The sequence below is a fragment of the Carassius carassius genome, chromosome 42 (genome assembly GCF_963082965.1).
Source record: "Carassius carassius chromosome 42, fCarCar2.1, whole genome shotgun sequence".
In the NCBI taxonomy this organism is placed as follows: domain Eukaryota; kingdom Metazoa; phylum Chordata; class Actinopteri; order Cypriniformes; family Cyprinidae; genus Carassius; species Carassius carassius.
The window spans coordinates 181,745-203,491 of NC_081796.1; the positions used below are offsets into that span (position 1 = coordinate 181,745).

Sequence of the window (21,747 nt, forward strand, 5' to 3'; positions counted from 1 at the left end):
TGTGGGAGATGGAGACTTTTCAAAGGCTTTATCAATGCCTTAGAACCACAGTGAAGTCTATTATTAAGAAGTGGGAGGTACAACACAGACCCTCCTTGGATCAGGACATCGCTCCAAACTGATGAAAGAGCTGGAGAAAATTTATCAGAGAGGCGACCAAGAGCTACAGCAACTCTCAAGGAGCTGCAGGTGTTTATGACAAAGAGTGATCACAGTGTGCATGTTACAACAATATTACAATTGTTTGGGAGGGTAAAAGAAGAAAAAAAGTCACTCCTCAAGAAAGGCCACATGCAGTCAGACTGAGCTTTGCCAAAACACACTTTGAATTTTTGGAGGCAGTTGAGTTATTATTTGGCCTCAACACCAAATGATATGTCTGGTGGAGACCCAATCCAGTCAGCATCTGGATAATAGCATTCCTCCAGTAAAGAATGGAGCTGGTGATGTCCTGTTATGGAGTGTTTCTCTGCAGCAGGGACTGGAGCACTGGTCAGGATAGAGGGAGAAATGGACAGGGCAAAATACTGACAAATTCTTGAGGAACATCTGCTGCCCTCTGCCAGAAAGCTGTCAATGGGAAGAAGGTTTAGCTTCCAACATGAGAATGACCCAAAGCAAACAGCAAAACCAAGCACACAGTGTTTGAAGGAGAAAAGGGTGAATTTCCTTGCAAATCCTTGTCAGAGCCCAGACTGAAACCCCACTGAAAATCTGTGGAAGGACTTGAAGACTGCAGTCCACAAACGTTCACCATCAGATTGCACTGAACTTTAGCAGTTAGGCAAAGAAGAGCATGCAAAAATGGCAAAGCCTAGATGTTCAAAGTTAGTAGAGACACATTCCAACAGACAAAAGGCTGTAAATAAAGCAAAAGGCGATTCAACAAAATAATGACACAGGGGAGTGATCCTTTTTCCAACTCTGTGATTGTTTTATTAAATTTTTTTCTAACATGTTGGTGTTTTATCTTTCACTTGGATGTTTTAAGTTGCACTGAGTATATACAGCTGGATAAAAAAGTAAAAAATAAAGTGTCCCTTTTCATTTCAGGCTGCAAAGCAAACAATTATAAAAATAAAAAAGGGATTATTTTAAAGGGGGCTGATTCTTTTCCATGCCCACTGTAATATAGCACACATCGCACAAGTCATATGGGTTACTTGTAAGATCCATTTTTCTGAGCATATGTCCCCATTCACTTTCACTGAATGAAATCGAAAACACAGTCCGTAAGTCCAAAATTGAAAAAAAAAAAAAGTTTAAACGTTAACTACCCAAATACAAAATACATTTTCAATTAGGTGAATAAATTTAAATGAATACATTTAAATATAAGGTTACCTGTCTTGGGTTCCACAGAGAAGTAAGGCTGTCCATGTATGATGCTGTAGACAACTCTGGCGCTATTGCCATAGGTGGGGTCATCTGCATCTGTCGCTGTCACCTGAACCACCATGGTGCCTGTGCATCCAGAAAATAAGCAAAACAAAAAGCTAGTGAATTTTAACTCCAATAGGACCCATTCATTTCAGGTCTTGGATTCTCTACTAACAAGCTGAATCAAGTGTGTTTAATTAAGAAGAGTTTACAAATGTTTAGTGTAGATGTTCGCTCATTATCTGACTTTCACAATTATGTAATTAGCAATTGTCAAAAGCATAACCATAGCCATAATATCTGGAGTTGGAGTTGCATTTTGAGTTTAATTAGGTGATGTTGTTTTTAAATTCATCTGACTGTGGCACCAAATAAAAATGTGAAAACACTTTGGACAACTTAGTTGTATTTATATAGTGGTATATAAAGAAAGAAAGAAAGAATGTGCACATTTAAATAGAAAAAAAGTCCTTTAGACTGGGCTTGAAATTACATTTCCCAACCAGAACACAACACACTAAATTGTGCTCAGCAGGTGAGCCATGCTGGCTACTGCCGCTTGCTATTGCTAACTCTCTCTACCCCATGGCTTTACTTAAGGAACCATAAAACACTCTAACATCCCTAGTGTTAAGGAAGAAAACTGCCAATAAAATTAGGGGTGCTTCTTCGATCGGCCGATCGTTAATGCGCATCTCGTCAGTAAAGCTGGTTCTCTAATCAGCGGTAAATTCCATCAGGTGAGTGATTTTACATAAAGCAGCTGTTACCACACAGAGCCGTTATTAACTGAGAAGATGCGCAAATAAATGCTGAAAATGGATTTGCGCAGCTTCTTTCTGTGTAGTAACAGCTGCTCTATGTAAAATCACGCACCTGATGGAATTTACCGCTGATTAGAGAACCGGCTTTACTGACAAAATGCGCATTAACGATCGGCCGATCGTGATCGGAGCACCTCTAAGGCGATTTTCATCCGATTTTGAGCCGAATTCTAACTTGTGCGACTCTTTTTCGGGTCGGGCCGATTTTCAGCATTTTCGTGCGTCGTTTGTCGTGCAGTGTTCGTGCAGTGTACAAGGGGAAACGAGAGGCGATTAACCTCTCCCGACCGGCAATCGGTTGGTCGGATGGATTTCTGACATGTCAGAAATTTTGGTTGCCTCTCATGAGGTATCGCACTATTGAAGCAGGGCTACGAACCGATTTTCCGTGTTTCCCTCACTGCGCGTGCGCGAAACCATAAACAAAACCATGGTGACACGGCGTGTAGTGTGGACTGAAGTGATGGAGGGAAAACTTATAATAAAAATAAAAGAGGGAAGAAATCGCCTGCTTACCTCCAGTTCACGTTGCAAAATGGATAAACCATATTGGCCACGTCTTCCGAGCCACCTGCACATCTAGATACGCCTTTTTTTTCTTCCTTTTTTTGGACGTTTCAGCACACAGAATTGCGCATATCACCAAAGCAGTGCGTATATCCCGGGAAAGCATGTTTATTCAGAAACAGCCACAAAGATCGGGGTTCTGAGGGATCCTACATGTTCATTAGGTTGATTCCCCACGTATAGTATGAGCAGTCAAATCGCAACTCAACGATCGGACCATACAGTGAGCGCATAAAAATCATGAGCTTTGGCTTTACATCGCATGCGATCTACTCGTACAGTATGAGTTGTTACCTTGCCGAAATCGCACAGAAATCGCACAGTGTATGCCCGCCTTAAATAAAATTCTTATTAATAGGCTCATGACTGGCTACACTGGGCCATCATTAGATTAATGTGGGCAGTCCCATAGTATGGGCTTCTCACAGAGAGACTGCGGTGATCTCACTCTCTAATCTCACTCTCTAGGCCACTAATGTGGGCTGCTACTACACAGTTGTTTGATCAATGGTGGTGATTGTGGCCGTGGAGAGACATCTGTGGCTGAACCTTGTTGAAATTGTGGAAAAATAAAGGAAAACAGCTTTCTCCTCAATGTTTTGGTTTCTCCATCTGGGCTTCTTAGTACTTTTGAGATAGTGGTCGGGAAGTTTTAGGGAGGCAAATGCGACAGCAATGAAGTTGAAGCTGCCTCCCCCACTGGGGTACCCTAAGTGGAAAGCTCCCTGTCTACTTTATTATGAGCCCATTGCGGACAATGAAATGGAGTACTGCCTGACAAAAGATTATTATTGTGGACAAATAGGGCGTTTCCCATCTCATATATACTGTGAAACACATGCATTAAGTTTGTTCCAGTAGCCAACCGGTGGAGCGAGAGGAATTATGGAAGAAAATAAATTAATACGTGGGAGAACATTCATTTTAATCACTGATATACAAGCTTAAAGAGAAGCAGGAAGACAAGACCATTTTTCAAAATCTGTAGATACTTTGGCTAGAATATACTTTGGTTAGGGAAGTCGTGGCCTAATGGTTAGAGAGTCGGACTCCCAATCGAAAGGTTGTGAGTTCGAGTCCTGGGCCGGCAGGAATTGTGGGTGGGGGGAGTGCATGTACAGTTCTCTCTCCACCTTCAATACCACGACTTAGGTTCCCTTGAGCAAGGCATCGAACCCCCAACTGCGCCGCAGCATAAATGGCTGCCCACTGCTCCGGGTGTGTGCTCACAGTGTGTGTGTGTGTGTGTTCACTGCTCTGTGTGTGTGCATTTCAGATGGGTTAAATGCAGAGCACAAATTCTGAGTATGGGTCACCATACTTGGCTGAATGTCACTTACTCACTTACATTATAGTTTTTTGAGAGAATTTCCTGCATGGAAGGAAAAACATGTCTCCAAGTACTTAAAGTTTTGAACAAATGGAATAGATACAGAAATGGGATCAATTTTAGAATTGAGGGGAAGTAGACATGACTAACTCCAATTAATTTTAAACCCAGAGAGAGATCCAAAATTATCAAATAAATTCAACACACGAGGAATAGAATTTGACAGATTTTCCAAAAACAATAAGATATCATCCGCAAAGAGAAATATAAAGATGAGTTTTCCATATAATGATTGGAAAATTAAGGGCAAGATCTAAGGGTTCCAAGGATAGGATAAAAACAGAGGAGAAAGTGGGCAACCCTGATGAATACATCAATGTATGAAGAATGGGTTAGAGCAAACAGAACCTGTGAGAACAGAGGCGGCTGGATTGGAGTACAGAACTTCTAGCATATTTATGAAACTCGATCCTAGACCCAGATGCTGTAGAACTGTGTGGCATCCCCTCTTCTTTTTATAACAGTCTGCAAACGTCTGGGGAATGAGGAGACAAGTTGCTCAAGTTTAGGAATAGGAATGTTGTCCCATTCTTGTCTAATACAGGCTTCTAGTTGCTCGACTGTCTTAGGTCTTCTTTGTCACATCTTCCTTTTTATGTTGCACCAAATTTTTTCTATGGGTGAAAGATCTGGACTGCAGGCTGGGCATTTCAGTACCATGATCCTTCTTCTACGCAGCCATGATGTTGTAATTGATGCAGTATGTGGTCTGACATTGTCATGTTGGAAAATGCAAGGTCTTCCCTGAAAGAGATGAGGTCTGGATGGGAGCATTTGTTGTTCTAGAACATGGACATAGCATTCAGCATTGATGGTGCCTTTCCAGATGTGTAAGCTGCCCATTCCACACACACTCATGCAACCCCATACCATCAGAGATGCAGGCTTCTGAACTGAGCGCTGATAACAACTTGGCTTGTCCTTGTCCTCTTTAGTCCAGATGACATGGTGTCCCAGTTTTCCAAAAATAACTTCAAATTTTGATTTGTCTGACCACAGAACAGTTTTCCACTTTGCCACAGTCCATTTTAAATGAGCCTCGGCCCAGAGAAAATGCCTGCGCTTCTGTATCATGTTTGGATATGGCTTCTTTTTTGACCTATAGAATTTTAGCTGGCAACAACGAATGGCTGTCAGGATCCTGCCCTGACAGTCTTGTTTGTACTGTCTTTGTTCAATGTGTCTTTGTTTATTTTGTGCCTGAGCACATGGTTGTGTCTCTTGTGTCTGCCACGTGCTCATCTTGTCCCACCTCCTTGTTTCCCCGGGTCACGCCCCCTTGTTTAGTCCTCATTAGTCAGAGTGTTGTCACCTGTTCCTCATGTCGCTGTATGCTTCTTATTGTGCTCTCTTTCCTCTTGTTGCTGCTGGTTGGTTTTGTCTGTATGTTTGCCTAACGTGTGTTTTGCAGTTTCGAGGTTTTCTAGTTAAATCTAGTTTTTGCTTTTTGGACTTTCCTGTTGAGTCCAGCTACTTGTTTCTAGTGATGGCAAAATCGAGGCCTCGTGAACCAATGAAACAGTTGAACCAAATGTGCCATATTGTTTCGAGGCTTCGAATCAATCCGACACCCGTCTCAACGGTGACACCTAGTGGTCACTTGCAGGTGTTGATCTGAAACAACCTTGACGAGCCATTAAAAAAAGTGTTGTTTTTTTTATTATTATAATGTTCTAATATGTGAAGCTTGTAACCTATAGGCTCCTCACTGTGCATAATGTTATTTTGGTCATGAAAAATGAATATTAATAAAAGAAATCAAGCCACAATGTCTCACTTTTTTAGAGATTTTTATTCAAAAATATTAATTTATCTGCTGTGGAAGGACTTAGCCTACTTCTTTTTTTACAGATAATTTCTCCAGCCTTTGAAAAAATCCTCTCACAAGGGACACTTGTTGCTGGCATACAAAGATATTTTTTTGCAAGGACATACAAATGAGGAAAGATTACTGCTCTCTCTTTCCAGTAAGTTAGTGGATCATGAGTTCTGGGCAAATACGCATCGTTGATGTATTTTTTCACTTCCACTGTGGCATCAGCTGTAGCATTGTGTATCATCTTGGTTTGATGGATGCGAGTATCAAAAAGTTCCCATAAACTGTCCTGTGTTTCTACTGGTGTTGATGTTGATGGTGATGGTGATGATGATGATGATGGGTGTGATGTTGACATTTCTGGGTCTGAATAAAAATGAAAACAGCAATTAGTAACAAATCCTAAACTGACGGCATATATGAAGGATATATTATATTACATGATTCAGATTACATAACATAACACAGACTGAAACTGCTCACCAGGATTTGTGTTTGAACGCATCAGTGAAGCACACTCCAGTGTGATATGCTTTTCAGCTTCCTGGGCTTTGGCAGCATTTACAAATGCCACATTTTTGAACCTTGGGTCCAGCAGTGTAGCCAGTACCAAGGCTCTAAAACTCTCATAACCTCCACATCTGGAGTGCAGACCTTCTTGCAGATGTGAGCCTATGAGCCAAAACAGGAGAAACACATATTTATAATAATGACAATAATATGACAGTTATGGCCAATCACATGGGTAGTATGGTCATTGTGGCCTACCTAATTGAACAGTTGATTCCTACGTTGCATTTCCTTTTTTCTGTGCAAGCTTGTGCTGCAACATCCTGTACAGTGGTATAAGCTTTGAAGCAGACACTCTCTTTTCCTCTGACATCTCTGTTGTTGTGAGTTTGAATGGTTGCAGTATTGACAATGATTGTTCAATAATGTCATAATCAATACTTGTCAGGGGAGCAGTATCATTGTTTAAGTTGGAAAGTGCAGCAGCCACTGGTTCACGTTGGTAATACAAGCGCTGTAGCATGTCAAATGTGCTGTTCCATCTCGTGTCAACCTCCTGTATCAGTTTCAGAGTTGGTCTTCCCATCAAGCTCTGCATCTCCACAAGCTTGTCCTTTGCTTTGCAGCTGGATCTGATCAACCCCACTATCTTTCTGGCCTTCTGGCGTATTTCATTGATGACTGGGGTTTGATCTAGTGCCTTTTTCACAATCAAATTTAAAGTATGAGCAAAACATGGGACATGGCGAAGGTGGAGTAGCTGGGCACTTAGGATCATGTTAGATGCATTGTCAGTCACCATGCACTGAACTTTGGAGGTTATTCCCCACTCAGCCATTAGCAAGGCTTTAGCCTCCATGAGATGCTGGGCTGTGTGGGTTTGGTAAAACCTCCTTACACCCAGTACAACAGTTGCCATTTTTGCCTCTGGTGTTATGTAATGGCAAGTCACACCAAGATATCCATCCATATTAATGGACGACCACATGTCAGCTGTAAGGCTAACAAATTCGGCCTTTTGTAGGTCCTCCATTGTCTTCTCCTTGGCTTTGTTGTACTTTTCGCTGACCATTATTTTAAGCACCTTCCGGGATGGGAGGACATAGCTTGGATCAAGCTTGTTCACAAATGCCCTGAATCCCTCATCGTCCACGATGGTGAAGGGCTGCAGATCCTTCACCACCATGTTTATAAGAGCCTCATCCAATTCCCTCTGTCTGACTTTTAAAAGAGAAGACAAAACATACTTTCAGACAAATACATTGGAAAAATACAGCTTCAATTAGTGCACATCTATTAAAAGTATAGCCTACTGGTTCATTATTTGGAAACCTTCCAGTGTTTATAATCAGTGCTTTATATAACTTATAAACTTTATAAACAGTGTCCCAAAAGGTTGTAATTATATTTCAATTATAATTATATCCCAAACAATGCATACCTTGCTTAGATGGCCCAGCAGTGTCAGTAGCAGGCCTAGGTACAGGGGGAATGCCATCCTCTGCACCCTGCAAAATGGCAGGATGAGTGCTCCTCAAATGGCGCATCATGGATGATGTATTGTTGCAGTAGGCTAGCTGCCGATCACAATACACACATCTCACTTTATTTGGGGTTTCTAAATGGAAATGCTCCCACACCACAGATGTACGGCATCTCTTCTGGGGAGCTTCCATTTTATCTATCTATCCAAATCTATCTATCTATATATGAATCGATCTATGTATATAGATATGTATCTATAATCTATGTATCTATATATGTATCTATCTATAATATATGTATTTATATATGTATCTGTAATCTATCTATATATGTATCTATCTATTAATCTAGCTGTCTATATATATTTATATCTATGTATCTATTAATGTGTCACTATATGTATACTCTGTCTGTCTCTAGCCTCTCAGTCAATGTGTTGTGTAAATTTAAATGTAAGTCTAAATTGCCTATAACTAATCAAATCGCACTATGTCACTATATCACCAAAAATCCGCTTTCTCAAAGTCAAACTCCTCTCACAAAAACCCACGAGGTCAAAATGCGTTTATTTCACTTTTATACAGATGTGCGATTGTGTGGTCTGTTCCCGACCGTTCCAATCAAACGCTGATTCGGCGGACCACACCTGATGAAACAATTAGTGAAACACTTCGAGGCTTCGTTTGGTCATAGTCACGTGACATGGGTGTTTCGAATCACGCTTCGGATCAGTGTTTCGACACATCTGCGCTTCGGGATCTCGCAAAGCTTCGGAACGACTGTTTCGCTTCAGCCATCCTTACTTGTTTCTTCAAGAGTTATTTTTTCCCTAGGTCTTCTCTTTTAGTTCCTTTGTAGTTTAAGTTTATTTTCACCTATTATCCAAGAGTTATCCTTCTAGTCTTTTGCTAGATTCAAGTCTCTAGTCAAGATTAGTTTTTCCCTTAGCATTTACCTGTATGGGCCTAACCTTTTCATTTATTTGTTTTTCCCTAGTTTTTTTTCTTGGGCTTTTATTTAGCTTTTTTCCCCTGTTTTTTGGGAAGGAGTTTATTGCTCCCAGTATTGTGTTGTCTAGTGTGCTAGTTGTTTTGTCCTCTCTTGTGGTGTCTTTGTCTGTTGTGTTCTCCCCCTCCAGCCCTGCCTGGCCGTCTGTGGTTCCCTGACCGCTGGTTCCTTTACCCTTGCAGCTGTATTGGTTCTGGGCAAGTGATCTTCAAGCTGCAGTTCATGTTCCTGTGATTCAAACAACTCCGCTTCTCCATAATCAATCAAATAAGTTCATGTTAATTTCTTCACCGGCGTTTTTGATTATTTCAGATATTGTTTTGAGCAACACTTGTGTCAATCACATTACATAGGTGCTCTCAAACATAAAGCCTTTGACATTGTTGGCGCCTGTACTGTGTTTGAGCTCCGTCACTATATTCTTTTTATCAATTATTTTTCTTAAATCAATTTTATACACCATTGTTTCCGTTTATATAACGTGTGAATATATCCTCTATTGTATTCTACAACAAAATCAGAGCACCTCGTTATCTCCTGGGTCCGCTATTAGCGTATAGCCCATTAGCATCAGCAAGCGTGGTTGTTGCTAAACGCACTTACATTGCTAATACTCTATTCACACACATTATCATTGCTGTACTCCCTGTTACTTGCTTTAATGGCGGATGAATGTCTACCTTTGATTGCAGGTGAGGACGCGTTCGAGCTGCATTCGGTGCATCCACAGCGGAGGACGCGTGCCAGGCCCAGGGCGATGACTTCTCCCCCTCCGGTCTTCGAGATCTCCACCCGGAACTGCTTCGGTCCCCTCCGTGAGGCGGGACGCGACGCTGTGATCATCGGAGACTCCATCGTCCGACACGTCTGTGCTACGTTAGCCGAAGATAAAGTGCACAGTCATTGTTTCCCTGGTGCTCGTGTTCTCGATGTTTCTGCGCAGATACTCATGGTCCTGAAGGGCGACAAGAGCCCCAGAGCGGTCGTGCTTCACGCCGGGGTTAACGACACCACGCTGTGGCAGACGGAGACGCTGAAGAGGAACTTCAGGAGCCTGATCGAGATGGTTTGCAGCACCACGCCCGCGGAGACTATCATCGTGTCAGGACCACTGCCCACTTATCGACGAGGACACACAAGGTTCAGTAGACTTTTTGTTTTAAATGAATGATTGTTGTCATGGTGTAAAGAACAGAAACTATGTTAATAACTGGAATCTTTTCTGGGAGCGTCCTAGGCTGTTTCACGTTGATGGCTTGCACCCCAGCAGAGTCGACGCGGAGCTGCTCTCTGACAACATCTCCAGGACACTTCGCTCCATGTGACTAGGAAGACAATTCTCAAATAACTATGACTATTGTTCCACCCACTTAAATGATAAAAGTACTTGCGCTGTACAATCTATTAAGACTGTGTCTGTTCCCCGAATAGTGAGGTCGCAATATACATTTAATGTAGGATCTAGAAAAAATCTTATCGTGATTAAACCAGAAACATGTAAAGTAAATGAACAAAAACAATTTTTAAGTTTGGGCTCATAAATATTATATCACTCACACCCAAAGCAGTTATTGTAAATGAAATGATCACAGATAATAGTTTTGATGTACTCTGCTTGACTGAAACCTGGCTAAAACAAAAATTATTATTTTGGTCTAAATGAGTCCACTCCACCAAACTACTGTTATAAGCATGAGCCCCATCAGACTGGTTGTGGAGGAGGTGTTGCAACAATATATAGTGATTCTCAATGTGACCCAGAAAACCGGATACAGGTTTAACTCGTTTGAAATACTTCTACTAATGTATCTCTTGCTCTGGCGACTGTGTATAGACCACCAGAGCCATATACAGAATTCCTAAAATAATTTGCAGATTTCCTCTCCGACCTTCTGGTTACAGTTGATAAGGCATTAATCATGGGAGATTTTAATGTTCACGTTGATAATACAAATGATGCATTAGGACTTGCGTTTACTGATCGTTTTAATCATACACTAGATTTAATTATATCACATGGAATCAATCTTACTGCTATAGATATCGTACCTCAAAGTGATGTTACAGACCATTTCCTTGTATAGTGCATGCTGCGTATCACTGATATTAACTAGGTCTCAGCGTTACCGTCTGGGCAGAACTATTGTTCCAGCCACCAAAGAAAGATTTGCAAATAACCTGCCTGATTTATCTCAACTGCTAGGTGTACCAGAACTGCACTCCTGTGGGTTAAGTCCTACCTCTCTGACAGATCCTTCAGTGTGTCTTGGAGGGGTGATGTTTCAAAGTCACACCACCTTGCTACTGGGGTTCCTCAAGGCTCAGTACTTGGACCACTTCTCTTCTCCATCTACATGACATCATTAGGATCTGTCATTCAGAAGCATGGCTTTTATCACTGCTACGCTGATGACACCCAACTCTACTTCTCATTCCAGCCAGATGAAGTCGTGGCCTAATGGTTAGAGAGTCGGACTCCCAATCGAAAGGTTGTGGGTTCGAGTCCCGGGCCGGCAGGAATTGTGGGTGGTGGGAGTGCATGTACAGTTCTCTCTCCACCTTCAATACCACGACTGAGGTGCCCTTGAGCAAGGCATCGAACCCCCAACTGCTCCCCGGGCGCCGCAGCATAAATGGCTGCCCACTGCTCCGGGTGTGTGCTCACAGTGTGTGTGTGTGTGTTCACTGCTCTGTGTGTGTGCATTTCGGATGGGTTAAATGCAGAGCACAAATTCAGAGTATGGGTCACCATACTTGGCTGAATGTCACTTCACTATGACCCAACGGTAGCTGCTCTCATTTCAGCCTGTCTGAGTGACATTTCTAGCTGGATGAATGACCATCACCTTCAGCTTAACCTTACGAAGACCGAACTCCTGGTGATTCCAGCTAACCCATTGCTTCATCACAACTTCTCTATACAGCTGGGCTCATCAACCATTACTCCTTCGAGGACAGCCAGAAACCTAGGAGTTGTGATTGATCATCAGTTAAGCTTCACAGACCACATTGCTACAACGACCCGGTCCTGCAGGTTTGCCTTATACAACATTAGGAAGATTAGACCCGTCCTGTCAGAGCAAGCAACCCAACTTCTTGTCCAAGCTCTTGTTCTCTCCAGACTGGACTATTGTAATGCTCTCCTGGCGGGCCTTCCTGCATGTACTGTCAAGCATCTGCAGTTGATCCAGAATGCAGCAGCGAGGGTTGTCTTCAATGAGCCGAAAAAAGCTCCCGTTACTCCTCTCCTCATCAGGTTACACTGGCTACCAGTAGCCGCTCGCATCAAATTCAAGGTACTGATGCTTGCCTACAAGACGACCACTGGCACGGCACCAACTTACCTAAACTCACTGGTTAAATCTTATGTGCCCTCCAGAAGTTTGCGCTCTGCAAGTGAAGGACTCCTTGTGGTGCCATCCCAAAGAAGTTCAAAATCACTCTCACGGACCTTTTCCTGGACTGTGCCCAGCTGGTGGAATGACCTCCCAATCTCAATTCGTACAGCTGAGTCTTTACTCATTTTCAAGAAACATCTAAAGACTCCTCTTTTTCGCCTGCACTTAACCAACTAACACTAGCACTTTTCCTTTTCTTGTCTTTTCATTTATATAAAAAAAAAAACCTGGCTATGTGTTCTATACTAGACTAATTGAGACTTGTCATGGCACATGTACACTGTAGTTGTTCTCTTGTTGACCTGACTGCTTCTATTGTTCTCATTTGTAAGTCGCTTTGGATAAAAAGTGTCTGCTAAATGATTAAATGTAAATGTTAAATGTGTACCCAAAAATACACATGAACTAGATTAAATGACTGACAACATAGGCACTATTTTCTCTAATACATTAGAAGCTGTTGCCTCCTTCAAATTGAAAAAGGTTAGAGAAAAACGTACTGTGCCATGGTATAACCGTAATACTCACTCTCTCAAGAAAGTAACTCGTAGTCTTGAACGCAAATGGAGAAAAACTAACTTGGCAGTTTTTAGAATTGCATGGAAAACAGTATGTCAAGCTATAGACAGGCTCTAAAAACTGCTAGGGCAGAGCATATACACAAACCCATAGAAAATAACCAAAACAATCCAAGGTTTTTATTTAGCACCGTGGCTAAATTGAAAAATTACCAGACGCCACCTGATTCAAATATTCCACCAACGTCTAATAGTAATGACTTTATGAATTTCCTCATTGATAAAATAGATAACATTAGAAATAAAATGGCGAATGTAGATTCTACAGCGTCTAACACTTCAGTTTCATCCATCGCACCCAAAGATAAACTGCAGTGCTTTACAAATATAGGACAGTAAGAGCTAAATAAACTTATCACTGTATCTAAACCAACAACATGTTTATTAGATCCTGAATTTATTCGATGCTCAATATTATCTCGTTGTTATCTTTAGGTCACGTCCCAAAACCATTTAAGCTAGCAGTTATTAAGCCTCTGTAGCAAAGAAGTGTACAGTTCTCTATAGACTCCACCGAGCAAGGACACGGACAAGGCACCCGAGTATTGCTTTTGTCCCCTTTCTTTATTTTTTGTATAGCTTGTTCTGAACTACTTATTTCAGTCACTAGTAGTCACTATGTGCTTTCAGATCTCTACTATCACTACTAACACTTGGAGAGCATGCAATGTACAGTATATAGAAGGAAGGCCTATCCGACAAATCTACGGCCTGTCCCTCTGACCTCTACTACTACGCTCTCTATTCCAGTTGGTCTCTGGAACTGCCAGTCTGCTGTAAACAAAGCAGACTTCATCTCTTCTATTGCTACTCATTCCGGTCTCAACCTTATGGCACTTACTGAGACTTGGATCAAAACCTGAATACACTGCCACTTCCACAGCCCTCTCCACTAATTTCACTTGTTCCCACACTCCTCATCTGTCTGGGAGGGGTGGAGGTACTGGTCTCCTTATATCAAAAGAATGGAAACTTGATCTTCAACCATCACCTACAGGTAACGGTTCATTTGAATCACATGCCATTACTGTAACCCACCCTTCTTAAAATCCACTTTGTGGTCATTTATTGTCCCCCAGGTCAATTGGAAAACTTCTTGGAGGAGTTGGATGTGCTGCTATCAAACTCTCCTGAATATGGTACTCCTCTAGTACTGCTTGGTGACTTCAACATCCACCTAGATAAACCCCAGGCTGATTACTTCAACACTCTGCTTGCCTCATTTGATCTCAAGCAAGTGTCTACTACAGCCACAGACTCACAAATCAGGCAACCAACTGGACCTCATCTACACATGCTGTTGCTCCGTGGACAACTCTGCAGTTGCTGCACTATATACCTCTTCAATAAACAAGCTACAGGTAGTCCAAAATGCAGCAGCTAGAGTCCTAACGAGGTCATGAAAATATGATCATATTATCCCAATTTTATTGTCTCTGCACTGGCCACTTAAGTTCCGTATCGGTTACAAATTATCATTACTTACCTATAAGGCCCTAAATGGTTTAGCTCCTGCATACCCTTATATCATGTTACAATCCATCACACTCCCTAAGGTCACAAATGCTGGACTTTTGGTAGTTCCAAGGATAGCAAAGTATACTAAAGGAGGTAGAGATTTTTTACATTTTGCTCCCAAACTCTGGAATAGCCTTCCTAATAATGTTTGGGGTTCAGACACACTCTTTCTGTTTTAATCTAGATTAAAAACGCATCTCTTTTGCCAAGCATTCGAATACTGCATCTCTTAAATTGTGACTGCAGTTGCATCGGATCAAATTCACATTCTTATTCTTTAGCTTGGGTTAAACTGAACACCTGAGAAGCGATTATGCTAATCCCCTCAGAGGACCCCAGATGATGTTAACCCTGAATCCGCAAACAGAACTAACAAATACTGCTACAAGTGTGACTGCATCATATAATAATTGCTGTTAATAATGTTCATCATCTGGCTGAGTACGTCTTTTATAAATTTTTCTGAAAAATCCTGTCATATGTGCACAAATTGACAGTCACCACTTATAAGCTACTACTAAATATTGTAGAAACGTAATTTGCTGTAAATTTGCTTTGTAATGATTTGTATCGTAAAAAGCGCTATACAAATAAACTTGAATTTAATTGAATATTTTATTTGTTTGCGGATTATATCTTATTGTTTTTGGAGAAGCCGTCACATTCTATTCCTTGTGTGTTTCATTTATTTGACCATTTTGGATCTCTCTCTGGGTTTAAAATTAATTGGAGTAAGTCATTTCCCTTTATGTATCTATTCCATTAGTTTAAAAGTTTAAGTACTTGGGGACAGATGTTTTCTATTCCCTGCAGAAAAAAAAACTATAAAAGTATTCTAGCTAAAATATCCACAGATTTGGAAAATTGATCTCGACTTCCTACATCTCTTCAGGCTTATATATTGGTGATTAAAATGAATGTTCTGCCACGTATTAATACTACTTCCATGATTCCTCTCACTCCACCAGTTGGCTACTGGAACAAACTTGATGCATGTGTTTCATGGTATATATGGTATGGGGAAACGCCCTTGTATTAAACTGACTACCTTGCAATGAAGTAGATACATGGAGGACTTTCTTTCCCTAACTTAAGACTGTGTGATCAATCCTTTTCCCTCCACCCTATATCAGTTTGGTTTCATCCTGATGCTTCTGTGTCTTAAAAAGCAATTGAGGAATCAATTGTTTAACCATATAAATTGAAGCAAGTGCCTTGCTCAAAGGCACCTCATTCGTGGTATTGCCAGCCCAAGACTTGAACCCACAACATTAGAGTTAGGAGTCAAACTCTCTAACCACTAGGCCACGACTTCCCCGTTTGTGCATCCGATCAGCCATAAGGGCAAATGCGCAAACTAATCCTTCCCTCTGAAGTATCTCCTTCCTCTGCTTCAGTTATCTACCTCTTTCTTCTTGAGCATTCATACAAACCTTTATCTATTACAACTGTTTGGGCCAAGGATCTTGATGAGGAGGTGCATGTTTTATTTTTGGATCAGATATGGTGAATGTTTAAATTGTCTTCTAAAAGCCTTAACCACCATTGGAGGGAAGTAAACCCTATACAGCAATTTCCAATTTGCTGTATAGGGTTTACTTCACTCCAATGAAAATGTTTTATATGAATTTGTCATCTTCTCCTAAGTGCAATCTCTGTTCACAAGGATCTTTAGGCCCCCTCTCTCACCTTTTTGGACCTTCTTATTTGTTGGATATTGAGATGTTTGACTGAAAGCCACTTTTTCATGAATTACTTTTGGGACCTTACCTTGTCCATGAAACAAAGATGTTTACTGTTAGCTGCTCTCACAGCAGCAAAAAAAAGTTGCTAGTCAACCATTGGAATCCTCCTTACACAATGGACAGACAAACTTGGATTCTGTATTTGTTGGACATTTATCTTGATGGACCTTTCTTGTATACATGGATCTAATGTAAAAACTGTACATTTATGGATTTCAGCTTTTAATGTTGTGCCATCTTTACTCAAGTCTTTGTAAAAATATGTTATTGTTATTTATGTATTAATATTACTTTTAAAATTTTCAATAAACAGTTGTTAACAAAAATAACCATCACTAGGGCGTCTTTCTTCATGGACCAATCTGGTGCCTCCCTGCTGGTTTTAAAATCCTTCCAGCGTGCTCTGGAAGGGAGAGACATTGTGTGTGCTTTGGGTTTGTTGTTTTTGTCTGAGTTGTGTTTGAGCTATGTGCTCTTGGTGATTGTTTTCTCTTTGTGTAAACTAACATTGCTACTACCATGTCACTATTTAAACAAGTTTATGGTTTACGGCATACATTCTAGCTGTAGTGTGTCAGTGTTAAATACACTAGTGTAGCAGGATGTTGAGAGGAGAAAACTACCTCTTCATATACAAGACTACGCCACCCTGTTAAACAGGGAACTATTAGTATTAATGAATTTAACCACTTACAAAGAGGCACGCAGGAGCGTGGTTTTCGAAAGGAGGGCCAGAGACGTGGATACAAAAAATACAAAAGCTTTATTTCAGGAATTAAACAGCAGTCTAAAAAAACCCAGCAGTCTAAAAAAACCTTAACACTTAAAGATTGTGGGTCCAGATTAACATACCACATTCACAACAAAGAAGCAAAAGAGAGGCCGAGGCTTAACAATGGCAGGTACACTATTTTAATGAGCACAAGGCTCCTATATCACTCTTACCACCCGGTGCACAGGTCTCAACACACGCACACAACACACGCACACCAATAAGGCCAAGCATGAACACACAGCACTCCGTGACAGAACCTCCACCACCGCACGTGAGGGCCTACTAGCGGTCTGCCCTTAAGGCTCGGCTCCTGTAACGAAGGACAAAATTACCAAAAATGGGCTCAACATAAAACAAGGACACTTAATTACAAAACAAATGATAAACATGTAAATTAATAAACCAGAAAATCATAAAACAAACTGTGATGTTCATGATTTGGCACCAGAGCTGGATGTCTGTTCACCTCACTGTCTTTCTAACAGCACCCTTAAAAAGGCAAAACAAAAATAAAGCAAAAACACTGCAACACAACTAAACAAGCCAAATACAAAACTACAGAATGCAGTTAAACAAACCAACCAAACACACAAAAATAGGAAAAATGAATACCAAAAGCAAAAAAAAAAAAAAAAACACGCATTCAAATTATAGGACTAGTGAAGAAAAAAAAAACAGCGGTCACAGGAACTAAATGCTGGAGAGCAGGTGTCACACAAAACACATTAGTTGAGCGCGCACGTGTTGGCGGCACCAAACAGCGTTGCTCCGCAAGCCTCGCTGAACGGCCGGTTTCGGGAACAGTCTATTCTTCCTAAAATAAAATTTAAAAAACCATATACTTACGATCTAAGCAATGAGCACTGCACAATAGTAGTAGTCCCACATACCTTCATTTCATACTAGTCACACATCCAAATCACGCACACACCGAAGGATACCACCACGTCACAAAGCACGGGACTGCGAGAAGGGCATGTAAGGGAATAGCAGCCACCAACAGCCAACCGCAGCGAACTATCCTCAACTCGTCAAAGATGAAAAGAACCAGAAGGGGCGGTCCCCGGCAATGATGCACAACACAGATGGTAAATCACAAGCAAATGGTTACTAACATCCCCTTTTATATGATCCCGCACAATTCATAATTGGAACCTCGATGACCCAAGACCATTAGGTTAATTAGGGACGCAACCATACGTCCCACCACAATCTACCCCCCACGCTCAGATCGTAGCCCCGACGATCCCAAAACCAGATCACAACTACTTAATCCCATGGCCTTAAAATGCCTGTTATACCTTGTATTTGCTGAAGAGAAACTCCGCCCATCTCTCCCACCGAACGGGGAAGGTGATGTCGATTTGGGTGCAGCCCCGAAGTTATGCGTCTCGTTCTGCGCAAAACAACCTCATTAGCCCTAGGCAAGCCTTCAGGCCAGGGTCCTGGAGTACTAGCTGTACCTCCTTCTAGACACAGTTGTCCTGGCCCAATCACATCTCAGTCCCATCTCAGGTGCCAGCCCCCTCGGCTCTGGCTCAACAGCGAATTGGTCCCGTTCCTTGACCACAGCCAGCAGATCCACCTCATCCTCATCCAATGAGGACGGGTCCACAACTGGGTCATGCAAAGGACTACCACAGTCCACAACCACAGTGTCCTTACAGACGCGACTCTTTACCAGTGAACGGTGCACATTCCTGGTCTTGGTGAGGTCATCTACAGGTGCAATTGTGTACACTACCCCACCCTCCTTAGGTGCCCTCATCACTTGATAAACCACTGGGCTCCACAGGTCCTGGATTTTATGACGGCCCCTTACCCCATACTCCCGGAGGTACACCAGCTGACCCTCCACCAGCGGTTCATCTCGGACATACTGATCGTGATAGGCCTTGCGCCTGTCAGCCATCACCTGCAACCGTTCACGTGCCCCTGCAAAGGCTACCTGTAGCCTGGTTTGATGCTCCAAGACCCAGTCATGCACACTACCCTCTCTTGGCTGTGGGTCTCTCCCCAACAAGAAATCCACGGGCAGTCGCGGCTCCTGACCGAACATCAGAAAGTGTGGTGATTCCCCAGTGGCCTGATGAGGAGTACTATTGTAGCTGAACACTACCTGGGGAAGACAAGTTACCCAATCTCGTTTCCTAGACACTGGCAGTGTGCGCAACAGATTGTGTAAGGTGCAATTAAAATGTTCACAGTGGCCATTGCCAGCCGGGTGATATGGGGTCGTACGAGACTTCTCCACACCATAGAGCTCACATAATTGACGGATTAACAAGGACTCAAAGTTCCAACCCTGGTCAGAATGGAGACGGCCCGGAACCCCGAACCTATAAAACCATTCTGTCACCAGAGCTTGGGCCACTGTCTTGGCTCGCTGATCCGTTGTTGGAAAAGACAGGGTATATTTACTAAAAACGTCTGTCATTACCAAGACGCTTTCAATGCAAGAATGTGTGGGCTCCAAAACAGTGAAGTCCACAGCGAGGATGTCATTTGGCCTAGATGACAATAACCGCCCCATAAATCCCATAAATCCGCTGTTGGACAGTGTTTTCTCTACTTCCTGTTGGCCTTCTGTAGCAAATCGTGGCTCCGTGTAGCTGTTTTTATTTTATTTTTTCTCTAGAATCTTTATCTTACTATCACTCTCTGTTTTTTAAAGTGGTAAAATATAACTTAATTCACACCATATTTCTGATATTATCGATCAATCTTATCAGATTAACTTTGATCGTTCACTTTTATTTTATATCCGTGAGTGCAGTACACCTGCAAAGCGTTAGCACTCGTTAGCTTGTCATTAGCGTTTTCATTCAAACCTATCACTGTTTTTCTTTTCTCCTCTCCTCTCTCTCTCTCCAGTTTTTCACAAGTTCATCAAACAACCGCAGTAAGAATATTTCATCAAGCACGGTGAGTAATGGCTTCTCCTGTTATTGTTACTTGCACCTCTTGCCACATGTACAGTTTATCCATCTCTGTCGCTGATGAGGGATTCACATGTGATAAATGCAGGGAAATAGTTAGGCTGACAGAGAAGATTTCTGAATTAGCGACACGCATCCAAACTTTAATTGAGGACAGTAAGAATGTTAGGGCTCTAGATACGGCTTTGGATGCGTCTAGCTCAGGGATTCCTGAACATTGTTCGGTTCCGGAAACAGAGCCCCTGCAGCAGGGCAACTGGGTGACGGTGAGGCAGCGTAGTCGTGGGTCAAAACACCGCTCTTCTGTTCCGATCAAAACATTAAACAGGTTCTCCCCATTCAGTGATGCACCCACTGAGAAACCTGATGAAAGTGCTCTAGTTATTGGTGATTCTATTGTACGGAACGTGAATATAGAGACACCAGCCACCATAGTCAAATGTTTATCGGGAGCTAGAGCGCCTGACATCTTGGCAAACTTAAAAGTGCTGGCTAATGCTAAATGTAAATACAGTAAGATTGTTATTTATGCCGGCGCTAATGATGTTCGACTTCGCCAGTCGGAGATCACTAAAAATAACATTAAAGAGGTGTGTGAACTTGCAAGCACGATGTCAGACACTGTAATATGCTCTGGTCCCCTCCCAGCTTACCGTGGTGACGAGATGCATAGCAGATTGTCATCACTCAATGGCTGGATGTCTAAGTGGTGCCCACAGAATAACATAGGTTTCATAGACAATTGGACGAGCTTTTGGGGCAGACCTGACCTGTTTAAAAGAGATGGTCTTCATCCCTCCTGGGGTGGCGCCACTCTTCTCTCTAGAAATATGGCAAATAGTCTTAGTGTTTATACTTGACTAACTGGGGCCCAGGTCAGGAAGCAGACAGACTGGCTAAACCGACCGTCTGCTAGCTGCCTCCTGTCACAGAGGTCAGTTAATTCTCAGCACATAGAGACTTTTTCACCTAGATATCACACTATAGAGACTGTGTCTGTTCCCCGAATTAGAAAATACAAAAAACGTCCAAACCAAGTTAAGATTAACAATTTAATTGAGGTTTAACAAATAAAAAACAGAAGCAATATGGATAAACAAATGATAAAGCTTGGCTTATTGAATATCAGATCCCTTTCTACGAAAACACTTTTTATAAATAATATGATCACTGATCATAATATAGATGTACTCTGTTTGACAGAAACCTGGCTAAAACCTGATGATTACATTCTTTTAAATGAGTCCACCCCCCAAGATCACTGTTATAAACATGAGCCGCGTCTAAAAGGCAAAGGTGGAGGTGTTGCTTCAATTTATAACAACGTTTTCAGGATTTCTCAAAGGGCAGGCTTCAAGTATAACTCGTTTGAAGTAATGGTGCTTCATATAACATTATCCAGAGAAACAAATGTTAATGATAAATCCCCTGTTATGTTTGTACTGGCTACTGTATACAGGCCACCAGGGCACCATACAGACTTTTTTAAAGAGTTTGGTGATTTTACATCCGAGTTAGTTCTGTTGGTGATTTTAATATCCATGTTGATAATGAAAAAGATGCATTGGGATCAGCATTTATAGACATTCTGAACTCTATTGGTGTTAGACAACACGTTTCAGGACCTACTCATTGTCGAAATCATACTCTAGATTTAATACTGTCACATGGAATTGATGTTAATGGTGTTGAAATTATTCAGCCAAGTGATGATATCTCAGATCATTATTTAGTTCTTTGCAAACTTCATATAGCCAAAATTGTAAATTCTACTTCTTGTTACAAGTATGGAAGAACCATCACTTCTAACACAA

The 21,747-nt window shown here is 41.7% G+C and overlaps 1 protein-coding gene across 1 annotated transcript in view; it reads right to left on the reverse strand.

Annotated features, from left to right (window-relative positions):
* Nucleotides 1–21,747, reverse strand: part of LOC132123956 (cadherin-7-like) — a 156,367-nt gene that overhangs the window by 88,982 nt on the left and 45,638 nt on the right. The window contains exon 4 of the mRNA XM_059534647.1: nucleotides 1,345–1,464. Within this exon, the coding sequence (XP_059390630.1) occupies nucleotides 1,345–1,464 (120 nt within the window). The remainder of the gene's footprint in view (nucleotides 1–1,344; nucleotides 1,465–21,747) is intronic.